The 23,021-nt window shown below is 41.5% G+C and overlaps 1 protein-coding gene across 2 annotated transcripts in view; it reads left to right on the forward strand.

Moving 5' to 3' along the window:
• The window catches only part of tnfrsf19 (tumor necrosis factor receptor superfamily, member 19), a 94,308-nt gene that overhangs the window by 53,666 nt on the left and 17,621 nt on the right, over window positions 1–23,021 (forward strand). For both annotated transcript variants that reach the window (XM_043691956.2, XM_087988177.1), the window contains exons 6-9: window positions 6,214–6,378; window positions 8,339–8,464; window positions 14,189–14,291; window positions 21,821–22,232. In XM_043691956.2, the coding sequence (XP_043547891.2) occupies window positions 6,214–6,378; window positions 8,339–8,464; window positions 14,189–14,291; window positions 21,821–22,232 (806 nt within the window). The remainder of the gene's footprint in view (window positions 1–6,213; window positions 6,379–8,338; window positions 8,465–14,188; window positions 14,292–21,820; window positions 22,233–23,021) is intronic.

The raw sequence follows: 23,021 nt of genomic DNA on the forward strand, positions 1-23,021 counted from the left end.
GTTGCTAAGCACAGAAGTAGGTAAGTGACTGAAATATGTGGCTTTAACCTAATAGTAAATTGACAGACACAGTTTGTTAGATCCTCACTAGTTCTGGATATCCTGGTGGTTTTCTAATGCTGTCCTGTCAGCTGTGCTACACGTCTGGTGTAAAGACTTCCAGAGGACATCTACTAGAGTGGAGGATCAGGAACAGGAGACCCTCGATTGGTGAATGGGAAAGCTAAAAGAGGCAAGAAAGATCTTGCAAAAAGAAGGGAACATGTGTAATTGGAGAACTCACAAGTTATGGTTCCATTCCTGAAAATTGTGACTTTAAGTAAAACAGCATTAAGTGAAACTTGGGTTTTGCTAGGAATCAAAGTTAAAGTTGGAGTTAGATTTTATAGGACCTTCTTTATCAAGAAACGACATACAAAATTAATTGAAATACTTTATGTTGTTAAAATTCCTATGTTGGTCAATAAAATAACTTTTAAAATAAAGTTCAATCTTTAAAAAATGTATATATTTCTATTTGTAATACCTCCTACTAGTGACCAATCCTGCTTCCTAAACCTCCTGCACCCTGATCCTATTGGTACCTCCCTGACTGTCTGACTTTGAGGCCACTATCCTTGCCTAACCATCCAAATTACAATGCCACAAAGCATTTATCCCTGCAGCTCTGAGCAGGATTTGTTTACAGAAAAAGACTGACCTACCAGCCTAATGGGTTTTGCTTTAACATTTTACGGGATGATTTGCGCCCCCAGCACATCCAGGTCCTGGTCTGGAGGAGATGTTAAAAATGCCCTTTGACTTTGCAACATCTGGCAAGAAGAGGTGCTGATCCGTAACAGTGCCAGGAGGGAGAGGGGCAAGACACTCACCGTGCAACTACCCTGAGGGTCCGTGCACACTAATTGGCATGCCAGTGCATTCCCACCTGGTGTCTCTAGCTACAGACCTGGGTATTCATTCCTTGTCATATCATTGACACCATTTCTGAGCTCAGGCATTTTTAATTGAAAATAAAACAAATTTTATGAGTCACAGTCTTTTTTTTAAGTTGAATTTCTGGTTGTAAGACAAACAAATAAAAAATAATTTGAATAGTGAATGCACATCTGTTATCTCTTTGCTAGATTCATTAACAGCCAGACATTTATCTTAAGGTGAAAATTAAGTTAAAAAAAAACTCTGTTTAAAGAATGTTCAGTTAGAGTCAGATGAATAATGCAATCTACAACCCTATATTTTTGATAAGATTCCCTACAGTGTGGAAACAGGCCCTTCGGCCCAACCAGTCCACACCAACCCTCAAAAGAGCAACCCACTCAGACCCATTTCACTCTCTGACTAATGAACCTAACACTATGGGCAATTTAGCATGGCCAAGTCACCTGACCTGCATTTCTTTGGATTATGGGAGGAAACCAGAGCACCCAGAGGAAACCCACGCAGACACAGGGAGAATGTGCAAATTCCACACAGTCACCCAAGGCTGGAATGAAACCTGGGACCCTGGTGCAATGAGGCATCAGTGCTAATCACTGAGCCACTGTGCCACATTTTTACATTTTTGTTGTCAACAGCTCAATACTTAGCTCTCAGAGTAACAAGCTATTCTGCTGGAAAGGACAACAAGTCAAAAGTTTAGGTTCCTCATCAAAATGTAGATCAACAACAATCTTTTTTTATGTTCTGTACATTTCTTTTAAGTAGACATCTTTGTTCCAGGATTTTACTCTGTAAAACTATGCCTCTGAGGCCAATCGTCTTCATTTTTGATAAAATTGTTGCAAAGATGATCCGGATCCAGACCTGTCAAAACTGAGATTTTGTTCACTTTGGACTTATTGTTCTTGAGCTTTGGCATTTTTAGAGAGTAATATGTTTTTGCCTTGCAGCGCCTCATTCGAGTGAAGGTTGATGTTGAGATAGCATTTATTCATCCCTGTTGATGCCCCACCCCAGCAAAAGATTAACAAGGCTAAGAGTTTTGTTATGTTATTTTAAAAGTTTTTTAAATGTGCAGCAAAATCATCTATGTTCTGTAAAAGAAAATTTGCTCGACATCATATTGGGTCAAAGCAATTTAGAACAAAGCATAAAACCAGGCAGGTTTGAGCATCTAAATAGGAAACTAGAGCCAAATCCATTATTTCATCGTGGTGACATCCTCCTACATGGAGCGTATAGCTCATTTGACAATTTGCATTCAGCGGAGATGAACCTAATCAACTTATTCTTTTTATTGTTTGTTTAAATAATTTCAAAGGAGTTTGCGAGAATTCTCATGAGTCAACTCAGCCTTTATTACCCATCCTAGTTCAAGATTCTGCCTGTCACCATTCAGTAAGTACATAGACAGAACTTTTTGGGTGTAACTGCAAGTACAGCACACTTCAGAAAATACTGTTTCAACTTGCAGGTTCGTTTTCCAGCCTGAAAGCAATTCGTAGAGGTTGTCCATTTTGTCCTCACAGGAACATGCCATTCAGCCCTTCAAGTGTGTTCTGACATTCAGTTAGATTTTGTATTTTAATTCCATCTACCCATTTTAGTACCATAAATTTCAGTTTGGAAAATTCAAATTGACTTAACCTCAGTGCCTTCTTGGGAGGCCGGAGTGCTGGATAGCCACTGCCCATTGTGTGAATTGCTTTCTGATAACAGCCCTGAATGGTCAAACTCTAATGTTCAACTTTATGCCCCTTTCTTCTGAACTTTCTCACTGAGGGATCACAACCAACGACCACTGAAGTTCCAACTGGGTTATTTTAAGCTTAAATTGAGATGCAATGTGTACTTAGGATTGCTCCAAGAGCCTGTTAAAAAGAGAGCCATGTGCTGCATTTATATTCAGGAACTGGAAACATCAAGCCCCAACTTTAATGGCAATATTATAAAGCAAACAAGTTCAACTGGTGCCTGGTGCTACCTCAAATGAGAAGGTACATTGATTACAAAATGTAAACGATCTTCTGATCTTGAACAAATCTTTCGCATTGCAAGCATTGAGGGGCTTTTCTCCAAAAACAGGACAAGGTTTCAACTGGTAAACAAAAATCAGAATTGTAACATAGAGCCTTTCCCATAGAAACATGGAGGGTGACCTGCAAAGCCTTGAGATCAGTACATACAGCAACCACTTCAATTAGGCACAATGTTGGACAGAACACATAGGTAAACAATGTCCTTTTGACATTGCACATTTACATGCAAAACAAATTTTGCCTTTCGTTCCGCTTCAGTCCTTTCCACTGCGTAGAACAGGGAGGAGTCTCCCAACCCCTGTTGGGAGAAGTTAGACCAAGATTAGCCATTGGTAATAATCAGGGATCAGCCTTCACCGATCCTCGAGTCCCTGCATAGTAAAGTGCTGAGGATGAAACATTGCAGCTGTTAAGCTCCTGGGACAGTTAAAGAAAAGGCGCACAGGGAGCGAGGGTGTGGCTGAAAGTTTTGTATATGATCAACCTCAGCCTTTTGTATATGAGGAACATGTTTTACTTGTATGTCTGGAAATTACTTGTTTGTATGTGGGAGTTTAAATATTGTACATAGCAGGGGTTGTATTTCAATGTCCAGGATTTTGGTATAACCATACTGTTTTGTCACTTAGTAGTTTTTACACGTATTGGCAAGAATCTGAAATTCATATCTATAATTGCTTTACATCTCTGGCCTCAGAAGAACAAAGTTTGGCACTATATCGCTTGCCTATGATCTGATTATCAAATTACAAATAAATTGCGCACCTCAAAATAATAAAATAAAAAACACAAAATGAAAAGGCTCAGGAGAATGCTTTCTAGACATTGCACAAGGTTCTCAGCTACAGTTATGTAATGTATTGCATGAAGCTATACGCAATTTTTTTTATTAAATGTTGATTTTCGTTGCACATGAGATAATGAGCTGGCTTTTCCTGTTGCCTTGGTTTCTAGCTGTCCTCCCATTACTTGTCAAAGCAGAGCCCACCCACAATCCCAATTGCTGTCCCGAAGGAATCTAACATTGGAAGCTGCATTCATTGCTTTGTGGTGAGACTGCTGCCCCTTTTTATGAGGAAGTTCTCCCATAGGGAACTGCCTACCAATTGGACATTGGTAACGCGGTAATCCCAGCAGTGAAACTGGGAGTAGATGCTACTGCAGGGATTACAGACAGTCCCACCAAACTGAGGAATGCTGATAAATCTGTGCCTTAAATCAGGGTGGGTTGGGAGAGTTGGATTAAGAGGCCAGTGGGGGAGGATGAAAGCATGGGAATAACCATAGTTCCTCGAATTGGCTTAAGGGGCCTACAAAAGAAGTTCCCCTCTCCCCACCCAAAAATAACCCATGCAGCGAAAGGTACCAAGTTGTTGACATGGCATACACCCTGTTCTTTTGACAAGCTGAGTTGTTTGATTCAGCCATAGAGGGTAACACTGCAGGTTTTATTTTCTTTGCTGACTTAACATGTAGCTTGTCCAGTGACATAACAAAAAGCATGAACGCTAAAAATTAACTTTTGCATGTGCTGTTATTCTAGGTATGTTCAAGTATTGTATTTTTTAACCACATGAACTTTGCTCTTATACAATTATTATCCAAGCACAATCTGAAAAATTGCAAGAGAAACCGAAAACGATGGAAATGCCGAATAGGTCTGGTAGCCTGGTAGAAGTAGGATTAGGAGCAAGTCGGACAGGGAACTGTCTAAAAAATAGCAATGAACTGGATCCCAAAGTGATCCTACCTGTTCCCAGCTTTCTCCACAGTGACTTGTAAGTTCAGCAGGGAATCATTGTTGGTCTGACAGGAAGCCAAATGTGGTTATTTAAATGGCAGTTAAGAGCCTTATTCAGCATACTGCAGCTGACCAGAGAGGGGAAGGTGAATGCAGGGCAGGGACCCAGCCCCGGAAACTGCCGTGAAATGAGCAGGATACACGGTGAAACTGACAAACCTGTAGTCAGGTAACTGCAGTGAAAGGTCAGTATGGGCTCTTCTTTCAGCCTAAACTCACTGAAATTGTTCAGGCCATCAACTTTGCACAACTTGGATACCAATGACCGTAAGAAGTAGGAACAGAAGTAGACCATTCAGCCCATCGAATTCACACTGCCATTCAATGAGATCGTGGCTGATCTCACAATCCTCAAATCCACTTTCTCAACCTCACTTACTGTATGTTCAGCAATCTCTATCTATCTATCCATCACATTACAAGCAACTCTTTGTTTCAAAGGTCATGTTAGGGTTAAAACAAAAAGAAAGTAGTGTGACCTCAGTGTGGTTTGGGGATTTGTGTCAGAGGGGCAAACTGCAGTTCTACCTCCAAAGTGTGGATTGGCTTGTATTCTGGCAAATAGTATCTGACTATACCCAAGATAAGAGATACATCTTAGGTCAGAGCAGGTGACATTCCAGACTTTGTCACACTTCATTTTATAATTGGAGACAGCTCCTAACATCTTATAATTGAGAAGTCCTCACTTCAGTCGCCATCTTGTAAGGTCAGATATGATCTGGGATAACTTGGATAGATCCACCAACACAAATCCTTCTTTCAGATATTAGGCTCAGCTTCTGATACCATGTTGGGGAGGATGTCCACTTGACATATCAAGCAGAATGTAGATTTGTCTTGCTGTATCCTGCTCAATATATTTATTACATACTGCTTAGTAGCTGGTTCCAGTTCATCTAAGATTATTGATTGACTCTTGAGACATCAGGCTCACCTTAAAAGTAAATACAGATACCTGTACATGTTACTGCTTTAACAACATGATGTTAACACTAACCATCACTGAAATACATGCTGAAGACTGGTTTGCTCCTCACAGCAACATGTCTTTATATACTGATGAGCAGAGCTTACCTTTTGTTGTTAGTTAACCATTTCACAGACTAATTGCTTTGCCTGAAACAATAATTTATGTCAACAGAGTGCGGAAGAGACAATTCCAGTCCTGCCTAATATTGTTCGTAAAATCGATTCAACTAAAATAATGCAATAGCAACTGAAACGTTTGAAATTTGGTATTGTTAAACATCATCCCAACAAATGAATGGAAAAGGATTTAAAGCATTGTCAACACTAAATGTTTAGAGTGCATCAATATAAACACCATGTGTTGTAGAAGTTGGTATAAAAGTTGGTTTCTGGCTAAAGTATGGGATTAAAAATGTTACGATCTTGTTATAATTCCTAATGTGCTGTTTCTGGTTTCAGGTAGCACTAGAGTAAACCTGGTAAAGATCCCATCAACTGCCTCCAGCCCGCGTGATACTGCATTAGCAGCTGTGATATGCAGTGCTTTGGCCATGGTTTTGCTAGCTCTCCTTATCCTGTGCATCATCTACTGCAAGAAGCAATTTATGGAGAAAAAACCCAACTGTAAGTTTTATGTTGCAACAATGTTTCTGACTTCCCCCAAAATGGTGTTTTAGATTATGCACTTAGTCTAAGATGAAAGCTGTGAAGCCTAAAGAAATTGCAGGTTTAATTTCTGGTCTGTGGTCAGCTAACTACTCTCTTCGAAGGTGAGGGAGGGAGTAAAATTGGTATAAACGTTCTTGTGCCAGAGACAGGACAAATGGATCCTTTCTTTGTGATATCCAGTGACTTGGGTGGAGATCTGTGCATGAATGGGTGTCTTAACTGAAAAATCAAATGGAACTTGCTGCACCGAAAATAAAGAACTGCAGACGTTGGAAATCTGCAACAAAAATAGGAATTGCTGGAGAAACTCAGCAGGTTTGGCAGCATTTGTGGAGAGTCGAAAAGCGCGGTGCTGGAAAAGCACAGCAGGTCAGGCAGCATCCGAGGAGCAGGAGAGTCATTGTTTCGGGCATCGTACCTGATGAAGGGCTTATGCCCGAAACATCGACTCTCCTGCTCCTTGGATGCTGCCTGACCTGCTGTGCTTTTCCAGCACCACACTTTTCGACTCTGACTCTCCAGCATCTGCAGTCCTCACTTCCACCAGCATCTGTGGAGAGAAAACGGATTTAACATTTCAGGTCCAATGACGCTCTTCTGAGCTGGAAAGGTCACTGACCCTGAAACGTTGACTCTGCTTACTCTCCACAGGTGCTGCCTGACCATGCTGAGTTTCTCCAGCAATTCCTGTTTTCGCTCGATTGCTTGCTGTTTAGATTCTTCCAATGAGATTGGAAAGCAGCATGCATCTCAAGAAACTGGAAAGCTCCCGATCTACATGCATATGGTTCAAAGTACAGCAGAATCCCTGTGTCTTGGATTTGAATATGATAATGGAGAAATGTCATTTTATTCTCGGTCTCTCATTTAACCAAATGCAGTTAAATGCACTGCGCCCAATAAGCAGAAAAATAGAACAGCTTTCTGTTGTACAAGCAATATCTGATTGAGATTGGATCTGAAGCTGCCCATAAATTGCTTCTAACATCAGGGATGCAGACCAACCGTAAACAGCAGTTATATTGTATCTAGACAAACAAGTTGTGTATTTCAAAGATTGATCTGGGAGGCAGATGACCTGTCGAGCACCATGATTCGGTCCAGGCTTGGCTGAGAAGACTCCTAAGCTTAAAAAGACATTTGTGCATGTTTTCAATTACGTTATATTAAAACAAAAATCCCAGTGAAGTGACCAACCCTATCAGATGAACCAGTAGTCTGATGCAATTTGTGCAGGAAGAATTGCCATGTTTCACTATTAACTTTTATTTAAAAGGCGAGTTGATTTTAAATGAAATTAAGCATGCAAGTGTTAAAAGTTTTCAGTTTGTTGGTTGCAGACTTGGATGTGTTTATTTAAATATTTTTAACCATCTTTGCAATAGAATGCTAGTGGCTTCATTTGAAGCATCTTTGGTTTGGATGAACACAAATATCTAGAGTATTCCTTGCTATGTCCTTTACACAAAGTCACTGTGTTTCAACAGTATTAATGCTTACTCTAGCATTACCATGTGTGCACGCATTGGTTGCAAGCAAAATCCAACAAGTCTCACTTCAAGTGTCTTTAAATATTTGAGATTTTTGGATAAATCAGTATTCCCTGGCATGCCACATTGTTGTTTTTTTAAACAGAGACTAACCCAGGCCTTGTGTTTGCAATCAGAACTGTTTATCTCACAATACTGTTTCTGTTGCTCTGACCTCAGGAAAAACTGAATATTTGAAAAAAATGTAATGGCCACAATCAACAAGAATGACCATGAAATATACTAAAGGGAGGGTATGAGTGACTGAAGCAGTTTATGGGAATTATGAAGGTCTGTCAAAACATCATTTTTTATACCTTTTCTCTCTCTCTGTCTCCTCCCCACTCCCCACACCCCTCCCCCCCCCCCCCCCCCCCACTTCAAAGGGTCAATGAGGCTGCAGGATACTCCGTTAAATGGGGCAGAACTGTCTTCCTTTGACAGACAGAGGATTAATCTGAGTCCACAGAGAACCTGCACACACTGTCAACAAGGTCCAGCACAGGCTTATGGTAGGTGTAAAGAAAGAATCCTCAGAGGACTTCTTTATTCAAGGAGATTTGTTGGCACTCCCATTGTTGTTGAATGATGTGCTTTCTCCTAAGTATATCCCTTAAGTGTTTAAGACAATCATCTTTTATGTGCAATGTGAGATGTATGTGTAGATAGTGGGTACTGCAAAAAATGCAGTTTTCATTGTGTTTGTGTGCATTGTTAACAGGAAGATAAAACATGTCCAGTTGATGAACGAAACACTATTTGTTTATTTTTTTTATTCCCTGATACATAAAACTTAACAAATGTAAGTAATTTCATTGATTTGATACCCATGACAAGATATTTGGTGTTTGACCAAAAGTAAATGTGTGTGTTTTTTTGTGGTAAACTGATAAACAATTTATTTTGTTTGTCATTTGAACGAGGCTGGCTTAATTACTGTCCTTCTCCCTATGATCAAGTTACAGCAGAGACTCTGCCAATGTTTCTTCGTGGACTTGGAGGTGGAATCTAATACTGCCTGCCATGCTCCACTTCACGGAAGCTGTTCACAGAGTAACATTCGCAGGAGTTATACTGTTGTCGCTACATGCACACAATCTCTTCATATTTTTTTCATTCTACACTAAGTATACACAGTAGTGACTAGTCTTTGGAAGATTCTGGGTATCATTGGATAATTCTCCCAATAGGAAGTTAGCTAGAGAGTTGGAAAATTTCCTGTCAAGAGACCGCTTTCTCAGAATAAAAGGAAGAATTAGGAACAGACTTATCCAGACAGGCCCTTATGCCTCCATGGAAATAATTACAAAGCAGCTTTCACAGTGTCCTGGGAGTAGGCCATCTGCCTATCCCTTTTGATCTTGGTACAAAAGAACTAAAGGAGAGAGAGAAAATAACAAAGAGGGATTCAATAAGGACACAATGCTTAAATATCAGTTCAACTGTATCAGTTATTTAAGGACGATCAAATCTTAATATGTGTGGTATATTAATTAAGTTAACAATCTGATTTTTCAATCAGATATGTTTTTCTGAACCAAGCTGTTTTGGAATTTCCCACACTGCTAACAGAATTCCCGCTGTTATTGAAATATCTGTCAGCAAAGGATGAGTACTGTCCTTAAAGCAACTGCATGTCATTACTAATACATAACAAAGAGCTTTCTTAACATCAGGAATTGTTGGAGAATGAACCAAAGTGTTTTCCAGCATGTTTAAATTGATTCTAGAAGTTTCAATTTTAAAGAAAAACATAGTTTAGCCAAACCAAACATGTCAACGTTGCTTTTGGACATCCTAGGGTCTGAAATGGTAATACCATAGGCCTGGAAAACAGGACAAAGGGGGCACAGAGTCATAGTCATAGAGTCACACTGCATGGAAATAGAGTCTAACCAGTCCATGTCAACCATAATCCCAAACTAAATTAGTGCCACCTGCCTGCATTTGGCCCATATCCCTCCAAACTTTTCTTATTCATGTATTTATTCAAATGTCTTTTAAACATTGCAGCTGTACCCACATCCATCACTTCTGGAAGTTCATTCCACACAAGAACCACGCTTTATTTAAACATATTTTCTCTCATGTCTTGTTTAAATCTTTCTCCTCGCACCTTAAAGTATGTTTTCTAGTCTTGAAATGCCCCACCCTAGGGAAAAGACACCTGCCATTCACCTTATCTATACTCATCATAATTTTATAAACCTCTGTAAAATCACCCCTCAACCTCCTACGCCCCAGTGAAATAGGTCTCAGTCTATCCAGAGGGCAGAGAATATTGATTTCTTGGTCATTACAAGAAAGCCAGGTTTGTGACAGCCAGTGAACACAATCGTTGATGTGTTTCCTTATTGCAAGACCCATGATCCTGGTGGTTACCATTGAGCAGGAATGGACTAGACCAACCATACAAATACTGTAGCTACAAGAGCGATTCAAAAGTTAGGAATTCTGCAGTGAGTAACTCACTTCTTGTCTCCCAATGCCTGTTCAACAGCTACAAGGCACAACTCAAGCATGTGATGGAATACTTACCATTTGCCTGAAAGCAGCTCCAACCACCCGGGAAGCTAGAACACCATTCAGGACAAAGCAGTCCATTTTGGTTGATTGGCCCAACCCACTCCCTTCAGCATTCACTCCTTCCACCACTGATGTGCAAACCATATACTGAAGGCACTCACCAAGCCTTGTTCCTTCCAAATGCATGGCCTCTATCCCCAAGAAAGACACAGACAGCAGAGGGGAACACCGCCACATGCAATTGCCCTTCACAACACACATGATCTTGATTTAGAACAACATAATCACTCTTTTATGGTTGCTGGGTCAAACTCTGAAAGCAGTTTCCTAACAGCTGTTTGGGTATACTTCCGCCACATGGACTGCAGCAGTTCATGAAAGCAGCTCACCCTCGCTTTCTCAAGGTCAGTTAGGAACGGGCAGCAATTGCTGACTTTACCTGCAATATCCCATTCAGAATATAAATGTATCACCAAGGGACATAGTTCCCAAGTTGATCAAAAAGGACAAACACATTTCAACTCAAGTTCAAATGACAAAGAAGATAATTGCTTGATCAGGAATTAACAAAATATTGCACAGATTAAATTTAGACAAAACACCAGGGATTTGGTCAAAGGCACTAATTTGCTGATGGATTTTATGAATCACAGATGGTCCAAAGAAATACAATATTTCTTCTAATAATTGGGACAGTTTCATGCTCCTTCTACAGATGCATACAAGCACAAATATCCAGCTTGGCACTATACATACAACATCATGGGGCTGTGCTTAACAATGAACTGCAACTGAGGACAATAACAGTAGCCACCCAAAACTCCTTTGTTGCTGATTTTACTCGATCAAAGAAGCAGCCTATTCTTTACATTCTTTTGGAAAAGTGACTTCATGAAAATAAAAATCAATTATGGTAAACAAACTGGGGAAACCTGAGGGACAGGATGTGCATGTATTTGGAAAGACAAGGACTGATTAGGGATAGTCAGCATGGCTTTGTGTGTGGGAAATCATGTCTCACAAACTTGATTGAGTCTTTTGAAGAAGTAACAAAGAAGATTGATGAGGCCAGAGCGGTAGACATGATCTATACGGACTTCAGTAAGGCGTTCAATAAGGTTCCTCATGGTAGATTGGTTATCAAGGTTATATCTCATGGAATACAGTGAGAACTAGCCATTTGGATACAGAACTGGCTCATAGGTAGAAGACAGAGGGTGGTGGTGGAGGGTTGCTTTTCAGACTGGAGGCCTGTGACCAGTGATGTGCCACAAGGATCGGTGCTGGGTCCACTGCTTGTTGTCATTTATATAAATGATTTGAATGTGAACATAGGAGGTATGGTTAGTAAGTTTGCAGAAGAGACCAAAATTGAAGGTGTAGTGGACAGCGAAGAAGGTTACCTCAGAATACAACGGGCTGAAGAGTGGCTGATGGAGTTTAATTTCAATAAATGTGAAGTGCTGCATGTTGGAAAAGCAAATCAGAGCAGCACTTATACACTTAATGGTTAGGCCATGGGGAGTGTTGCTGAACAAAGAGCCCTTGGAGTGCAGGTTCATAGTTCCTTGAAGGTGGAGTCACAGGTAGATAGGATAGTGAAGAAGGCGTTTGGTATGCTTTCTGTTATTGCTTTGAGTCAGTGCATTGAGTATAGGAGTTGGGCAGTCATGTTATGGTTGTACAAGACATTGGTTAGGCCACTTTTGTAATATTGCGTGCAATTCTGGTCTTCTTCCTATCAGAAGGATGTTGTGAAAATTGAAAGGGTTCAGAAAAGATTAACAAGAATGTTGCCAGGGTTGGTGGATTTGAGCCACAAGGAGAGGCTGAATAGGCTGGGGCAGTTTTCCCTGGAGCATCGGAGGCTGAGGGGTGACCTTACAGAGGTTTATAAAATCATGAGGGGCATGAATAGGATGAATAGACAGGGTCTTTTCCCTGGGATGGGGAGTCCAGAACTAGAGGCTTAGGTTTAGGGTGAGAGGGGAAAGATTTAAAAGGGAGCTAAGAGGCAACCTTTCCACACAGAGGGTAGTATGTGTATGGAATGAGCTCCCAGAGGAAGTGGTGGAGGCTGGTACAATTATATTGTTTAAAAGGCATCTGGATGGGTTTATGAATAGGAAGGGTTTAGAGGGATATGGGCCAAGTGCTGGCAAATGAGTCTAGATTAAGTTGGGATATCTGGTCGACATGGAATAGTTTGACCAAAGTTGAAACAAATTGCTTCCGTGCTGTACATCTCTATGACTCTAACCTGACCACATTATGGGTGCTCCTGTAGCTACTTTTCTGGCATAATACAAACTCAAAAATGATGAAGAAGTGGACAAGCTGCAGGTATCACAGATGTGTCACGTGAGATGTAAGGGGGCTTTCACACAGTGCCCAAAATGAGGAAGGTGAGTGAAGTCTTGGCTTCACGAATGCACTGATGGCAATCCTTGAGTGCCAAGCTTCAGCCTGGTAGCATTTCTGCTGCCGAAGGTTTTGGGGGTGCTTAGGGCAAACACTTTTGCTCTTTCAATAGCCCCTCCTCCCCTGGTAACACTTAGTTTTTCAGTCCACTGAAAATCACCACCCCCAAATCTACCTCACTTGAAAATGCTTTGTTACTTCCAAGTACAGAGGAACCTCAATTATCCGAATGAGATGGGCAGGTACTATTTCGTTCAGATAATTGATTATTTGATTAATTGGTTTCTTCTATGGCTCGGAGTTTTCTGTGAAGTCTGCTCCCCGTTCAGGAGACTCGGCAAAAGCACATTGCGAATGGGACCCCACCCCACCAGTCCATCCCCACCCACCGTCCGATCCACATCTGACCCGCCCACCCCAACCCCATCCACCCCAACTCCATCCGCTCCCACCCTGACCCTCGCCTGCCCCTACCCCGTCCAACACCGACCCCCCACCCACCCCCAACACAGCACCCCCATCCATTCCCACCCACTGTCCAACCCCTCCATCCCCCCAGGCAGTCGGACTACACCAACAGTAAGACTGTTGCTGCCTTTGTGGGGTGAATCTCCAAATAGCGCACACACACACACACACAACCTTTTGACAGGTTCCATCTTTGTCCTGTACTGGACAATGTTGGAGAGATTATCTGGGGAAGGGGGTTTAGGGTACATCCCTGTGTAGAACTCCAGGGAAAGTGTGGGGGGAGAGAGAAAGAGGGTGGGTGGTCAGTCATTTGGTGACGGTGCCTGGACTGTCCAAGACTGTTCTCGGCAGCAAAGTTTGTTTTTCATCATTGTACCTGTGAACACAAGACGTGATCAGGGTTGAAACAGCTCTTTGACATAATGTTTGTATTGGGACCTTGAACTCCCCTTTGGATAATCTGATATTCGGATAATTGATACTTGGATAATTGATATTTGGATAATCGAGGTTCCTCTGTAAATGGTGTTTGAAAGGAGTTAAAGGAATTTCTCCTAAATCCATTACCCATAAGTGTAAAATTCAGCTTCATATATTAAGTGACAAATGGCAGCAATTTTAAGGATAAATGGTTAACTTGTACCTCAGATGTCATGTCCTTTACATTCAAAACTTTTAATATAAATTACAGAATGAGAGAGTAAAATTGATTCAAAGGATTCTCAGTTTGAGGATGAAAATAAATGAACATTACCTATACCCAACTAACAGTGTCCCTATTCAATTTGTATTCATGAAGAATATTTATTTTATTTTAGGACCTGTTCACCTGGTTCCATCTTGTTGTTTTGACGATGCCTGTAGTCTGGAGTACAGCAGTGAGAGTACCTATCCTCCATCTGAATCGGTGCATTTTAAAAGGTAACAGCAGAACTTACCTCAGTAGTTGTGTCCAACTGTGATCAGTCTGACTAGTTACTTCAATTTCTCATTCAGTTCATTTAGGGAGTAACATCTGAGTCAGGTGTTATGAAGAAGTCACATGCGACTTGAAATGTTATCTCTGTTTCTGCCTCTGCAGATTTGCCAAACCTGTAGACTTTCTTCAGCACTTTTTCATCTTATTTCAGATTTCCAGCGTCCACACAGTACTTTGTTTGAATTTCATCTGAATCATTTCACTAGTTCTAAATGATTAATCTCCTGTGATACTGTACACAGTTGATCACAGATGTTGTCTCTGATGTCTTTGTGTTGTTGATTATCCCACTGCTTACAATTAGTATTTTTTCTTTCACTTATCTGCTGCATTTCTGTCCATAGTTATAGAGTCATACAGGACAGAAACAGACCTTTCAGTCCAACCAGTCCATGTTGATCACCGTGGGTAGCATGGTGGCACAGTGGTTAGCACTGCTGCCTCACAGCGCCAGAGACCTGGGTTCAATTCCTACCTCAGGCAACTGACTGTGTGGAGTTTGCACATTCTCCCTGTGTCTGCATGGATTTGCTCCGGTTTCCTCCCACAGTCCAAAAATGTGTAGATTTGGTAAATTAGCCATGCTAAATTGCCCCTAGTGTTAGGTGTAGGGGAATGGGTCTGGGTGGGTTGTGCTTCGGCGGGTCGGTGTGGACTTGTTGGGCCAAAGGGCCTGTTTCTGCACTGTAAGTAATCTAATCTCAAACTAAATAAGTCCCACCTGCTTGCTCCTGGCCCATATCCCTCCAAACCTTTCCTATCCAAACGTCTTTTAAATGTTGTAATTGTACCCACATCCACTACTTCCTCAAGAAGTTTATTCCACACAGGAACCACCCTCTGTGTAAAAAATTTGCCCATTTAAAAAATTTCTCTCCTCTTATCTTAGAACAGAAATCCCCCATCCTAGAGAAAAACACAATGACCATTAATTCTATCTATACCCCTCATTATTTTATAAACCACTATAAGGTAACCTCTCAACCTCCAGTGAAAAAAGTGCTAGTCTATCCAGCCTTTCTTTATAACTCAAACCTTTCAAACCTTTCATACCTGGCAACCTAGCTGGTAAATCTCTCTTGAACCCTCTCCAGCTTAATAATATCCTTCCTATAACTGGGCGACCAGCACTGGACATGGTATTCCAGAAGAGGTCTCACCAATGTCCTGTACAACTTCAACGTGACTTCCCAATCCTGTATTCAAAGGACTAAGTGATGAAGGCAAGCTTAGTTTGCTTCTCTTCACACTATCCTACTTTTCCCCAGCCTTTTTCTCTTGCCTGCATGTTGGAGGAGTGTAATTGACTGATACACTGCAGTATTATGTGACAGAGACAGAACAACAAATGTAGTTTCATATGGCTGTCTTTCCATTGACTTCCTGAACCAAGTTATCATTGTATGGCTCATTTCTATTCCTACCACCTCATCAGTTGTATTGCTACATCTCCCACTTGCCCTCTGTATTAACAAAGTAACCCCTGAGAGTTCCCCAGTGCATTATCCCATTTTAATTTATTTCACCTTTAACCCTATACAGTCTCCTTATTTCAAATCAGCTCAGCAGAAAGTGACCAGCGGTGTGCCTCAAGGATCGGTGCTGAGTCCACTGCTTGTTGTCATTTATATAAATGACTTGCATGTGAATATAGGAGGTTTGGTTAGTAAGTTTGCAGATGATAACAAAATAGATGGTGTATTGGATAGTGAAGAAGATTATCTCAGAGTACAATGGGACATTGATCATATTGGCCAATGGACTGAGGAATGGCAGATGGAGTTTAATTTAGATAAATGTGCAGTGTTGCATTTGGGTAGGGCAAACCAGGGCAGGACTTAAGACAGTTAATGGTAGGTCCCTGGGGATTATTGCCAAGCAAAGAGACTTAGTGCTGCAGGTGCATAGTTCCTTGAAAATTGAGTCACAGGGAGACAGGGCGGTACAGAAGGCATTTGGTATGCTTGCCTTCGTTGGTAAGAACATTGCATATAGGAGTTGGGATGTCATGTTGCAGCGCTACAAGGTGTTGGTGAAGCCACTTTTAGATCTCTGCATTCAATTTTAGTTGCTCTTCTATAGAAAAGATGTTGGTAAACTTGAGAGGATGCAGAAAAAATTTACAAGGGTGTTGCTAGGACTGGAGGGTTTGCATTGTAGGGAGAGGCTGAATAAGCTGGGGCATTGGAGGCTGAGGTGTGACCTTATATAGGTTTATAAAACCTGAGGAGCATGGATAACCAAGGTCCTTTTCCTTGAATCGAGGAGTCCAAACCCAAAGGCATAGGTTTAAGGTGAGACGGGAGGATTTAAAAAGGGCATGAGGGGTAACCTTTTCACACAGAAGGTGGTGCTTGTATGGAACAAGCTGCCAGAGGAAGTGGTGGAGGTTGGTACAATTACAACATTTAAAAGTTATCTGGATGGGTATATGAATAAGAAGCATTTAGAGGGATATGGGGTAAATGCTGGCAAATGTAACTAAGTCAGATTGGAATGTGTGGTCAGTGCGGACGCGTTGGATCAAATGGTCTGTTTCCATTTTGTAAGACTCTCTGACCTTCAACCAACGTCCCTCCTCACTTTCACCATCAACCCCTCTTTCTATGTCTTGGCCTCAAAATAGCTTTATTTGCTTTCAAAATCACTTGCCTGTCTACTTTTTAATTCCAATTTTACCTATCCTTCTCTCTGTACCTTTCTCCCTTTGATAGTAAAAGTAAATATTTCTGCACCATAGTTGTTTTTGATTAATTCTGACCATTTCAAACATCAGTGTTATTATTTTCAAAACTTAATAAATGATTTTGAATTGAGTTAATAAATGAAGTAAAACTCCCATACTCTTTCTCTCCCTGAGACACTCTAGGCTGAACTTAAGTGGCTGACAGCCAACTAAGTCTGTTCAGATGGGCAATCTGATAGAGGTCTACAAAATTAGGAGAGGCATAGATAGGGTGGTTAGTTACAAGCTTTTACCCAGGGTAGAAAGTTCAACTACAAGAGGGCATAGGTTCAAGGTGAAAAGGGGAAAATCTAGGGGAGAAGTGAGGGGAAAACCTTTCACACAGAGTGTGGTGGGTGCCTGGAACACACTGCCAGTGGAGGTAATGGAAGCGATCACGTTAAGGTATATCTTGATAGACAGATGAACCGATGGATAGAAGCCATGCATGGGCAATAAGTAGCAAGTCTAAGGATTAGGAATTGGCTTAGGCTTGGTGGGCCGAAGGGCTTGTTCCCGTTCTGAGTTGAATTGAATTGAAAAAAATATTGATTGTCAGATTTTCCAGTCAGCCAGTGAAGAGCAATATTCATTCTCAAAGGTGGAAAACCTGGAGGACAGGAGTCCAGGCAGACTATGACATCCTCCCTACCTACTGGGCTTCAGCTGTAGCCATACACCAATGACGTGGATAGTTGGTGATTCTAGTGTATTTTTAAAAACATTAACATGTTGGAGAGAGAGGATCTCTTGGCCCTTCAACATCCAGAGTCAGTTGTACTTAGACATATAGACCACTTGCTGTAGCAAAGTGACAAATTTGGCTAAAGTCACAGCTGAGTGAGATTTCCTCTCAGCAGGGGGGCAAGATCCTAACCTCTGCTTGACCTTGATGTCAGGATCAGCAGGGAACATCCTCCCCCCTCCCCCGTCTTTTTCTGCAAGACAAAACAAAAGCTTCAGTAAGTGTATCATTAGACGTGTACATCAATTTTACATATTGTAGAAAAAACCTTCACTGCTAACTTTGACTCAGTAAAGACTTTGAAATGTTTTGTTGCTTCAAAATAATTTAATTGAAAAGCTACTGAACTGAAACAGTGAGCAGCAAAGGATCGTATCGTACTGGTGGAACAGTGCCTCACTCATACATCCTGGGAAGTTAGGTTCTGTAAAATATTTAACAATATAACTATATTCAATATCAGTCTGTATTGTGAACGTTAACAATTTGGGTTATTGAGAAAAATCAGATGGGTGTAAAGGCTTCCACAAAGTTGTTGTTTGATGTTTTGACTGAGTGATTTTTGGGAGTCTGGTAGCCAGATTTGTGCAGACTATTGTAATAGACTGTAGCCAGAATTGTCCCTAGAGGGATGTGGTGCCTGAAGCAAATCCCACAGTATGGGACCTACCCATTGCCTTCCCTGTGGCTCTCAGTTTTCCTTTCTAATGCCAGAATTTGCCAGGAATTGTAAGTCCTGCCCGCGAGCCAATCTTTCACAGGGGTGGGCAATTTAAATAACTAGCTGCTTCCACCAAAGTGGCAATTTGGAGTGTGGAAGTTAGGAGATTAGATCAGGTAAGAGCGGGTCTGTCCTCAGTATATTTCTTCTATATAGCCAGGGGACTCCTTTGGAGTTCTGCTGATGTGGTGCAAAGCCAGCTTGTGGGTGGGGTTTAGGGAACTTTTGGTCATGAGGGGTGGTCAGCCCTTTGGGACAGTGAACTGGAGCAAACTGGGTGTAAATGGTGCATCAACTCCTTGAAACTGTCCAACAACAGTTGGAATATCAGCAAGTATCAAGAAACGTTGACCTGTCAAGAAGTTTCTTGGGGTTACCATTGACCAGAAACTGATATGGACCAGCCATACAAATACAGTGACTACAAGAGCAAGGCTTTGAATTCTATGGTGATTAACACATCTCCCAACTCCTCATAACCTGTCCTCCCCCTACAAATCAGGAGTGTGATGGAATACTCTCCACTTGTCTGAATGAGTGCACGTCCAACTACATGTGAGAAGCTTGCACCATCCTGAACAAAATAGCCCATGTTATTGGCACCCCCATCTAACACATTGAACATTTACTGCCTCCACCATTGACAGTGGCTGCAGTGTGTACTATCTACAAGGTGTTCAGGGACAAGTTACCAAGGCTCCTTAAATAGCACCTTCCAGATTTACAATCTCGACCACCTAGAAGGACAAGGGCAACTGACCTGTAAGTTTTTTCCAATTCTGACTCATAACTATATTGCCATTTCTTCACTGTCTTGAGATCAAAATGCTAGAACTCCCTCCTCAATAGCATAATGGATGTACCTTCACATGGACTGCAGCGATTCAAGAAAGCAGCTTACCAGCACTTTCTAAAGGACAACTGGGAATGTACAATAAATTCTGGCAGAGCCAGCTGGTGCCCATAATCTGTGAATTTTTTTTTAGTTAAATAATGGTGTTTTCTCAAAAGTGTAGTGTGAAATATAAAAATTCATATGCATGGTACATGTGAATTTTTGGGTTTAATTCCAAGTCAGGATGGTGTTGCAGGTGGTCTGTATCTTCAGCCCTTGTCCTTCTCACTGGTAGAGAGTGCAGCCAAAGATACCTTGGTGAGTTGTCGCAGTGTATCATATAGATAGTATACAAGCTTATGACTGTATATCATTGGTGGTGGAAATGAATATTGAAGATGTTGGATCAGTGCCAATCATGTAATCTTTGCCGTGGATGGTGTTGAGCTCATCCAAGATTTCTTTTACCATGGTAGATGAAGGGAGTAAGGATAGATTAGATTCCCTACAGTATGCAAACTGACCCTCCAAAGAGCAACCCACCCCTGACTAATGCACCTAACACATGGGCAATTTAGCATGACCAATTCACCTGGCCAGCACATCTTTGGATTGTGGGAGGAAACCAGAGCACCTAGAGGAAACCCACGCAGACACGGGGAGAACGTGCAAACTCCACACAGACGGTTGCCCGAGGTGGGAATTGAATCCGGGTCCCTAGCACTGTGAGACAGCAGTGCTAACCATTAGGGGATTAAAGTAGGCACTAAGTTAGCAGAGGGGGTTAAGAGGCCCGTGAGCTTTGGCAAAGGTGTTAATTCTCCCTCTTGGAAAGGTATGGTGCACTTTTAAATTCGCTCCGGAGTTACTTTTGGAGGAAGTAAGGCATCCTTTAGAATTGTGAAATGATATGTTGAAAAAGCGCATAAGCTTATTGAGATGTGCGGGACTGTCAATAAACTGTGTTCAGTTAATGGAAGACATCCTAGTCTATTACAGAGTGTCTGGGTTTATAGAGCCATGATATGAATGGTGTTGCATGTTTGATTTATCAAACTATCACAGTGGGCTATCTTTGATGGATAGCTCCACCTGCTTATTGAATAGAAATTTTAATGACATTAGGTTTTTACAGGCACAGGTGAGACAATGATTGATATAGGTTATTAACCACGAGTGAGATGTTTATTTTTGTGAGGGACTAAAGGGGGCAATTTCATTGCATTTTGTATTGATACATTTTTTTGGTAGTGACATTATCAATAAACTGGTAACTTTATTTGTGTAATGATGCTGAAAAATGCTTATGCAGGAAAGTAGATGAGTTGGTGGAGTGAGGGAAGGAGAATGGTGGTGAGTGCACAGTATATTGGCCCTGGGTTAGTATTGGGGCTATAGAGGCAATGGGGATGATTGGGATATTATGGAGTATGAAGGTCCTGATGGTGGGGACAGGGTGGCACTGGAAGTATGAGGCACCATTGCGGTATGAGTTCAGGGTACAGTGTGCACAGGATATATGAGGTTGCTGCAGGAGGCATTGGGTGTCATGTGTTATAGGGCTGGGTGGATGGGCAGAGAGTGACAGAGGGGATGTGAAGGGTAATGGAAGTTGTCACAGGGACACAAATTGGCAATGTGAAGAACCATGGGGAATAGTGAGATGGGCATTGGGTGGCACAGAGGTATGAGGGGCCATAGGAGTAGCCACAGGGGAGTAAGCAAGCACATGGATGGGCATAGCGAGTGGGGAATGTGAGAGGGTGAGAGCAGGAGAAAGATTTTCAGTTTACATTTTTATTTTTAAATGTTGCCCATGTACCAAAGTCCCAAGGAAGCCTTTCTGCCTAGTGCATCTCAGGAATCAGACTCTTCCTGAGGTCCACTGGCCCCATTCTCAATCCAACAGGAACCCTGGACCCAAAATCCAAAATGCAGACAGCTACTTTTAAAAATCAGGATTGTGGAGCTGGGATTCTGCTTCCTTTGCACCCTTGATCCAAGAACAAAACTCTGGGCCTAACCCACCAAGCCGTCGTGTAATTTGCTTCTGCATTGAGCAAACAGGTAGGATTCCCATGAGGCATTTCAGATACTATTACATTAGTTTTATAGTACCTGATGAATAAACATCTTCCAACAAGATATCCTGAATTTGATATGAACGTTTCATGACAAATGATGCACTTCAAAAATCATTGACAGCATAGTGTTTAGTGAATAATTAGTTGTTTTAAAATTGCAGTCAGTCAAACAATTATTGAGTAAGTTATGCTGTAATGTCTTTTGAAAGTTATTTGTATCATTATGGCACATGTATTGGGACACTACTACTGAGTCACTGATTGATGCCATACAGAATGTGATATTTAACAACAAAAGAATGTCAAGTTAGTATTGATTAATTCAAATGTTAACTTTAATATTGCTTTCTGTCACAAACAGGAACGTGGAATGTGGTGGTGAAATGCTGCCCTCTTTCCTTGATGTTTTTACACCATCCTTTGGTAGCGACACTTCAGAAGCCTGGCCTCTAATACGAGACTCTGCCTGCAGTGATGCTGCCTCTTTCTGTGAATCTCTTAACCCATCAAACCCTGAGGCTTCCCCAGAGGACGTTACTAGTGTTGGCCTACAGTCGGAAGCTCCAAATATCCCACCTTCAGATACGTGCCCAAGGCAGGAAGATCAATCTGAGTCACTTTGTCTGCAGCCCCTTTCAGTGGAGATGAGTGGAACTGTAGTAGGGCTCAGAAAGCAACAAGGTGCAGAAGATCCAGGTGATCCCCCATCATTGAACATTGGAGACAAAGAGCAGCACCTAATGGAGAGCAATGCTCCAAATGAAGAAATCGAGGTAAGGTGGAATAATCAACAATTGCTTTATCTGTGCTGATTGACTAAAATCTTATACTTATCTGGTTTATATAATCTTGATAGGCATCAACGTCTGGAATTTTATCAAGAAGTTGGGAAGCTTGAGTCTGAAAACGAGCCTGACAGATCCATTTCCTTTTAAAAGGGCCCCTACAAGGGTACTTTTAGGTTTCAGAGGTCATTGTGGGATGGAGTCGGCCCTGTTGCCTCTGGAGACAGTTTACAGGTGACCATGAGGTTTGTGAGAACTGAGGCATGCTTGTAGAAGGCTAACCTCAGTTCCCTGAGACTTCAGCCTTAGTGTATTAAAGGCCTTCTAGCCCTTACTTTTTAGACTTCCTCAATGTCCCAAACACCCTTAATGCCCGCTCAAGTCCCCCAAGCCCTCACATAACACCCATGCCTTACCCTCACTAATCAGACCTATCACTCCTCTTCAAGCTGCATAAGCACACCCAGTTGAGCTGATTCATTACTGAGCCTTGGAACTCAAATCAGATATTCATAATGAGGCCATCTGGGAACTGTATCAATGGAAACAAATGGCCAAACAGGACATTCTAACTTGGATTGACATCATTTTGATGTCATAATAAATTGTTTGTTCTTTTGACCTCTTTTTACAGCTATGTGTCTGAAATGGAATAAAGCTTCTATTGTTGATACTTTGAGTGACTGTGCCTGATTAACACTTCTATTAGTTTGTCAGAGCAGCAATTTATTTCAAGGGTGATTTTTAAATGGGTGTTATTTTCATGAGCATTTCAAA

The sequence above is a fragment of the Chiloscyllium plagiosum genome, unplaced genomic scaffold, assembly GCF_037043375.1.
Source record: "Chiloscyllium plagiosum isolate Xiang-an unplaced genomic scaffold, Cpla_swu_hap1 HiC_scaffold_6, whole genome shotgun sequence".
Lineage (NCBI taxonomy): Eukaryota > Metazoa > Chordata > Chondrichthyes > Orectolobiformes > Hemiscylliidae > Chiloscyllium > Chiloscyllium plagiosum.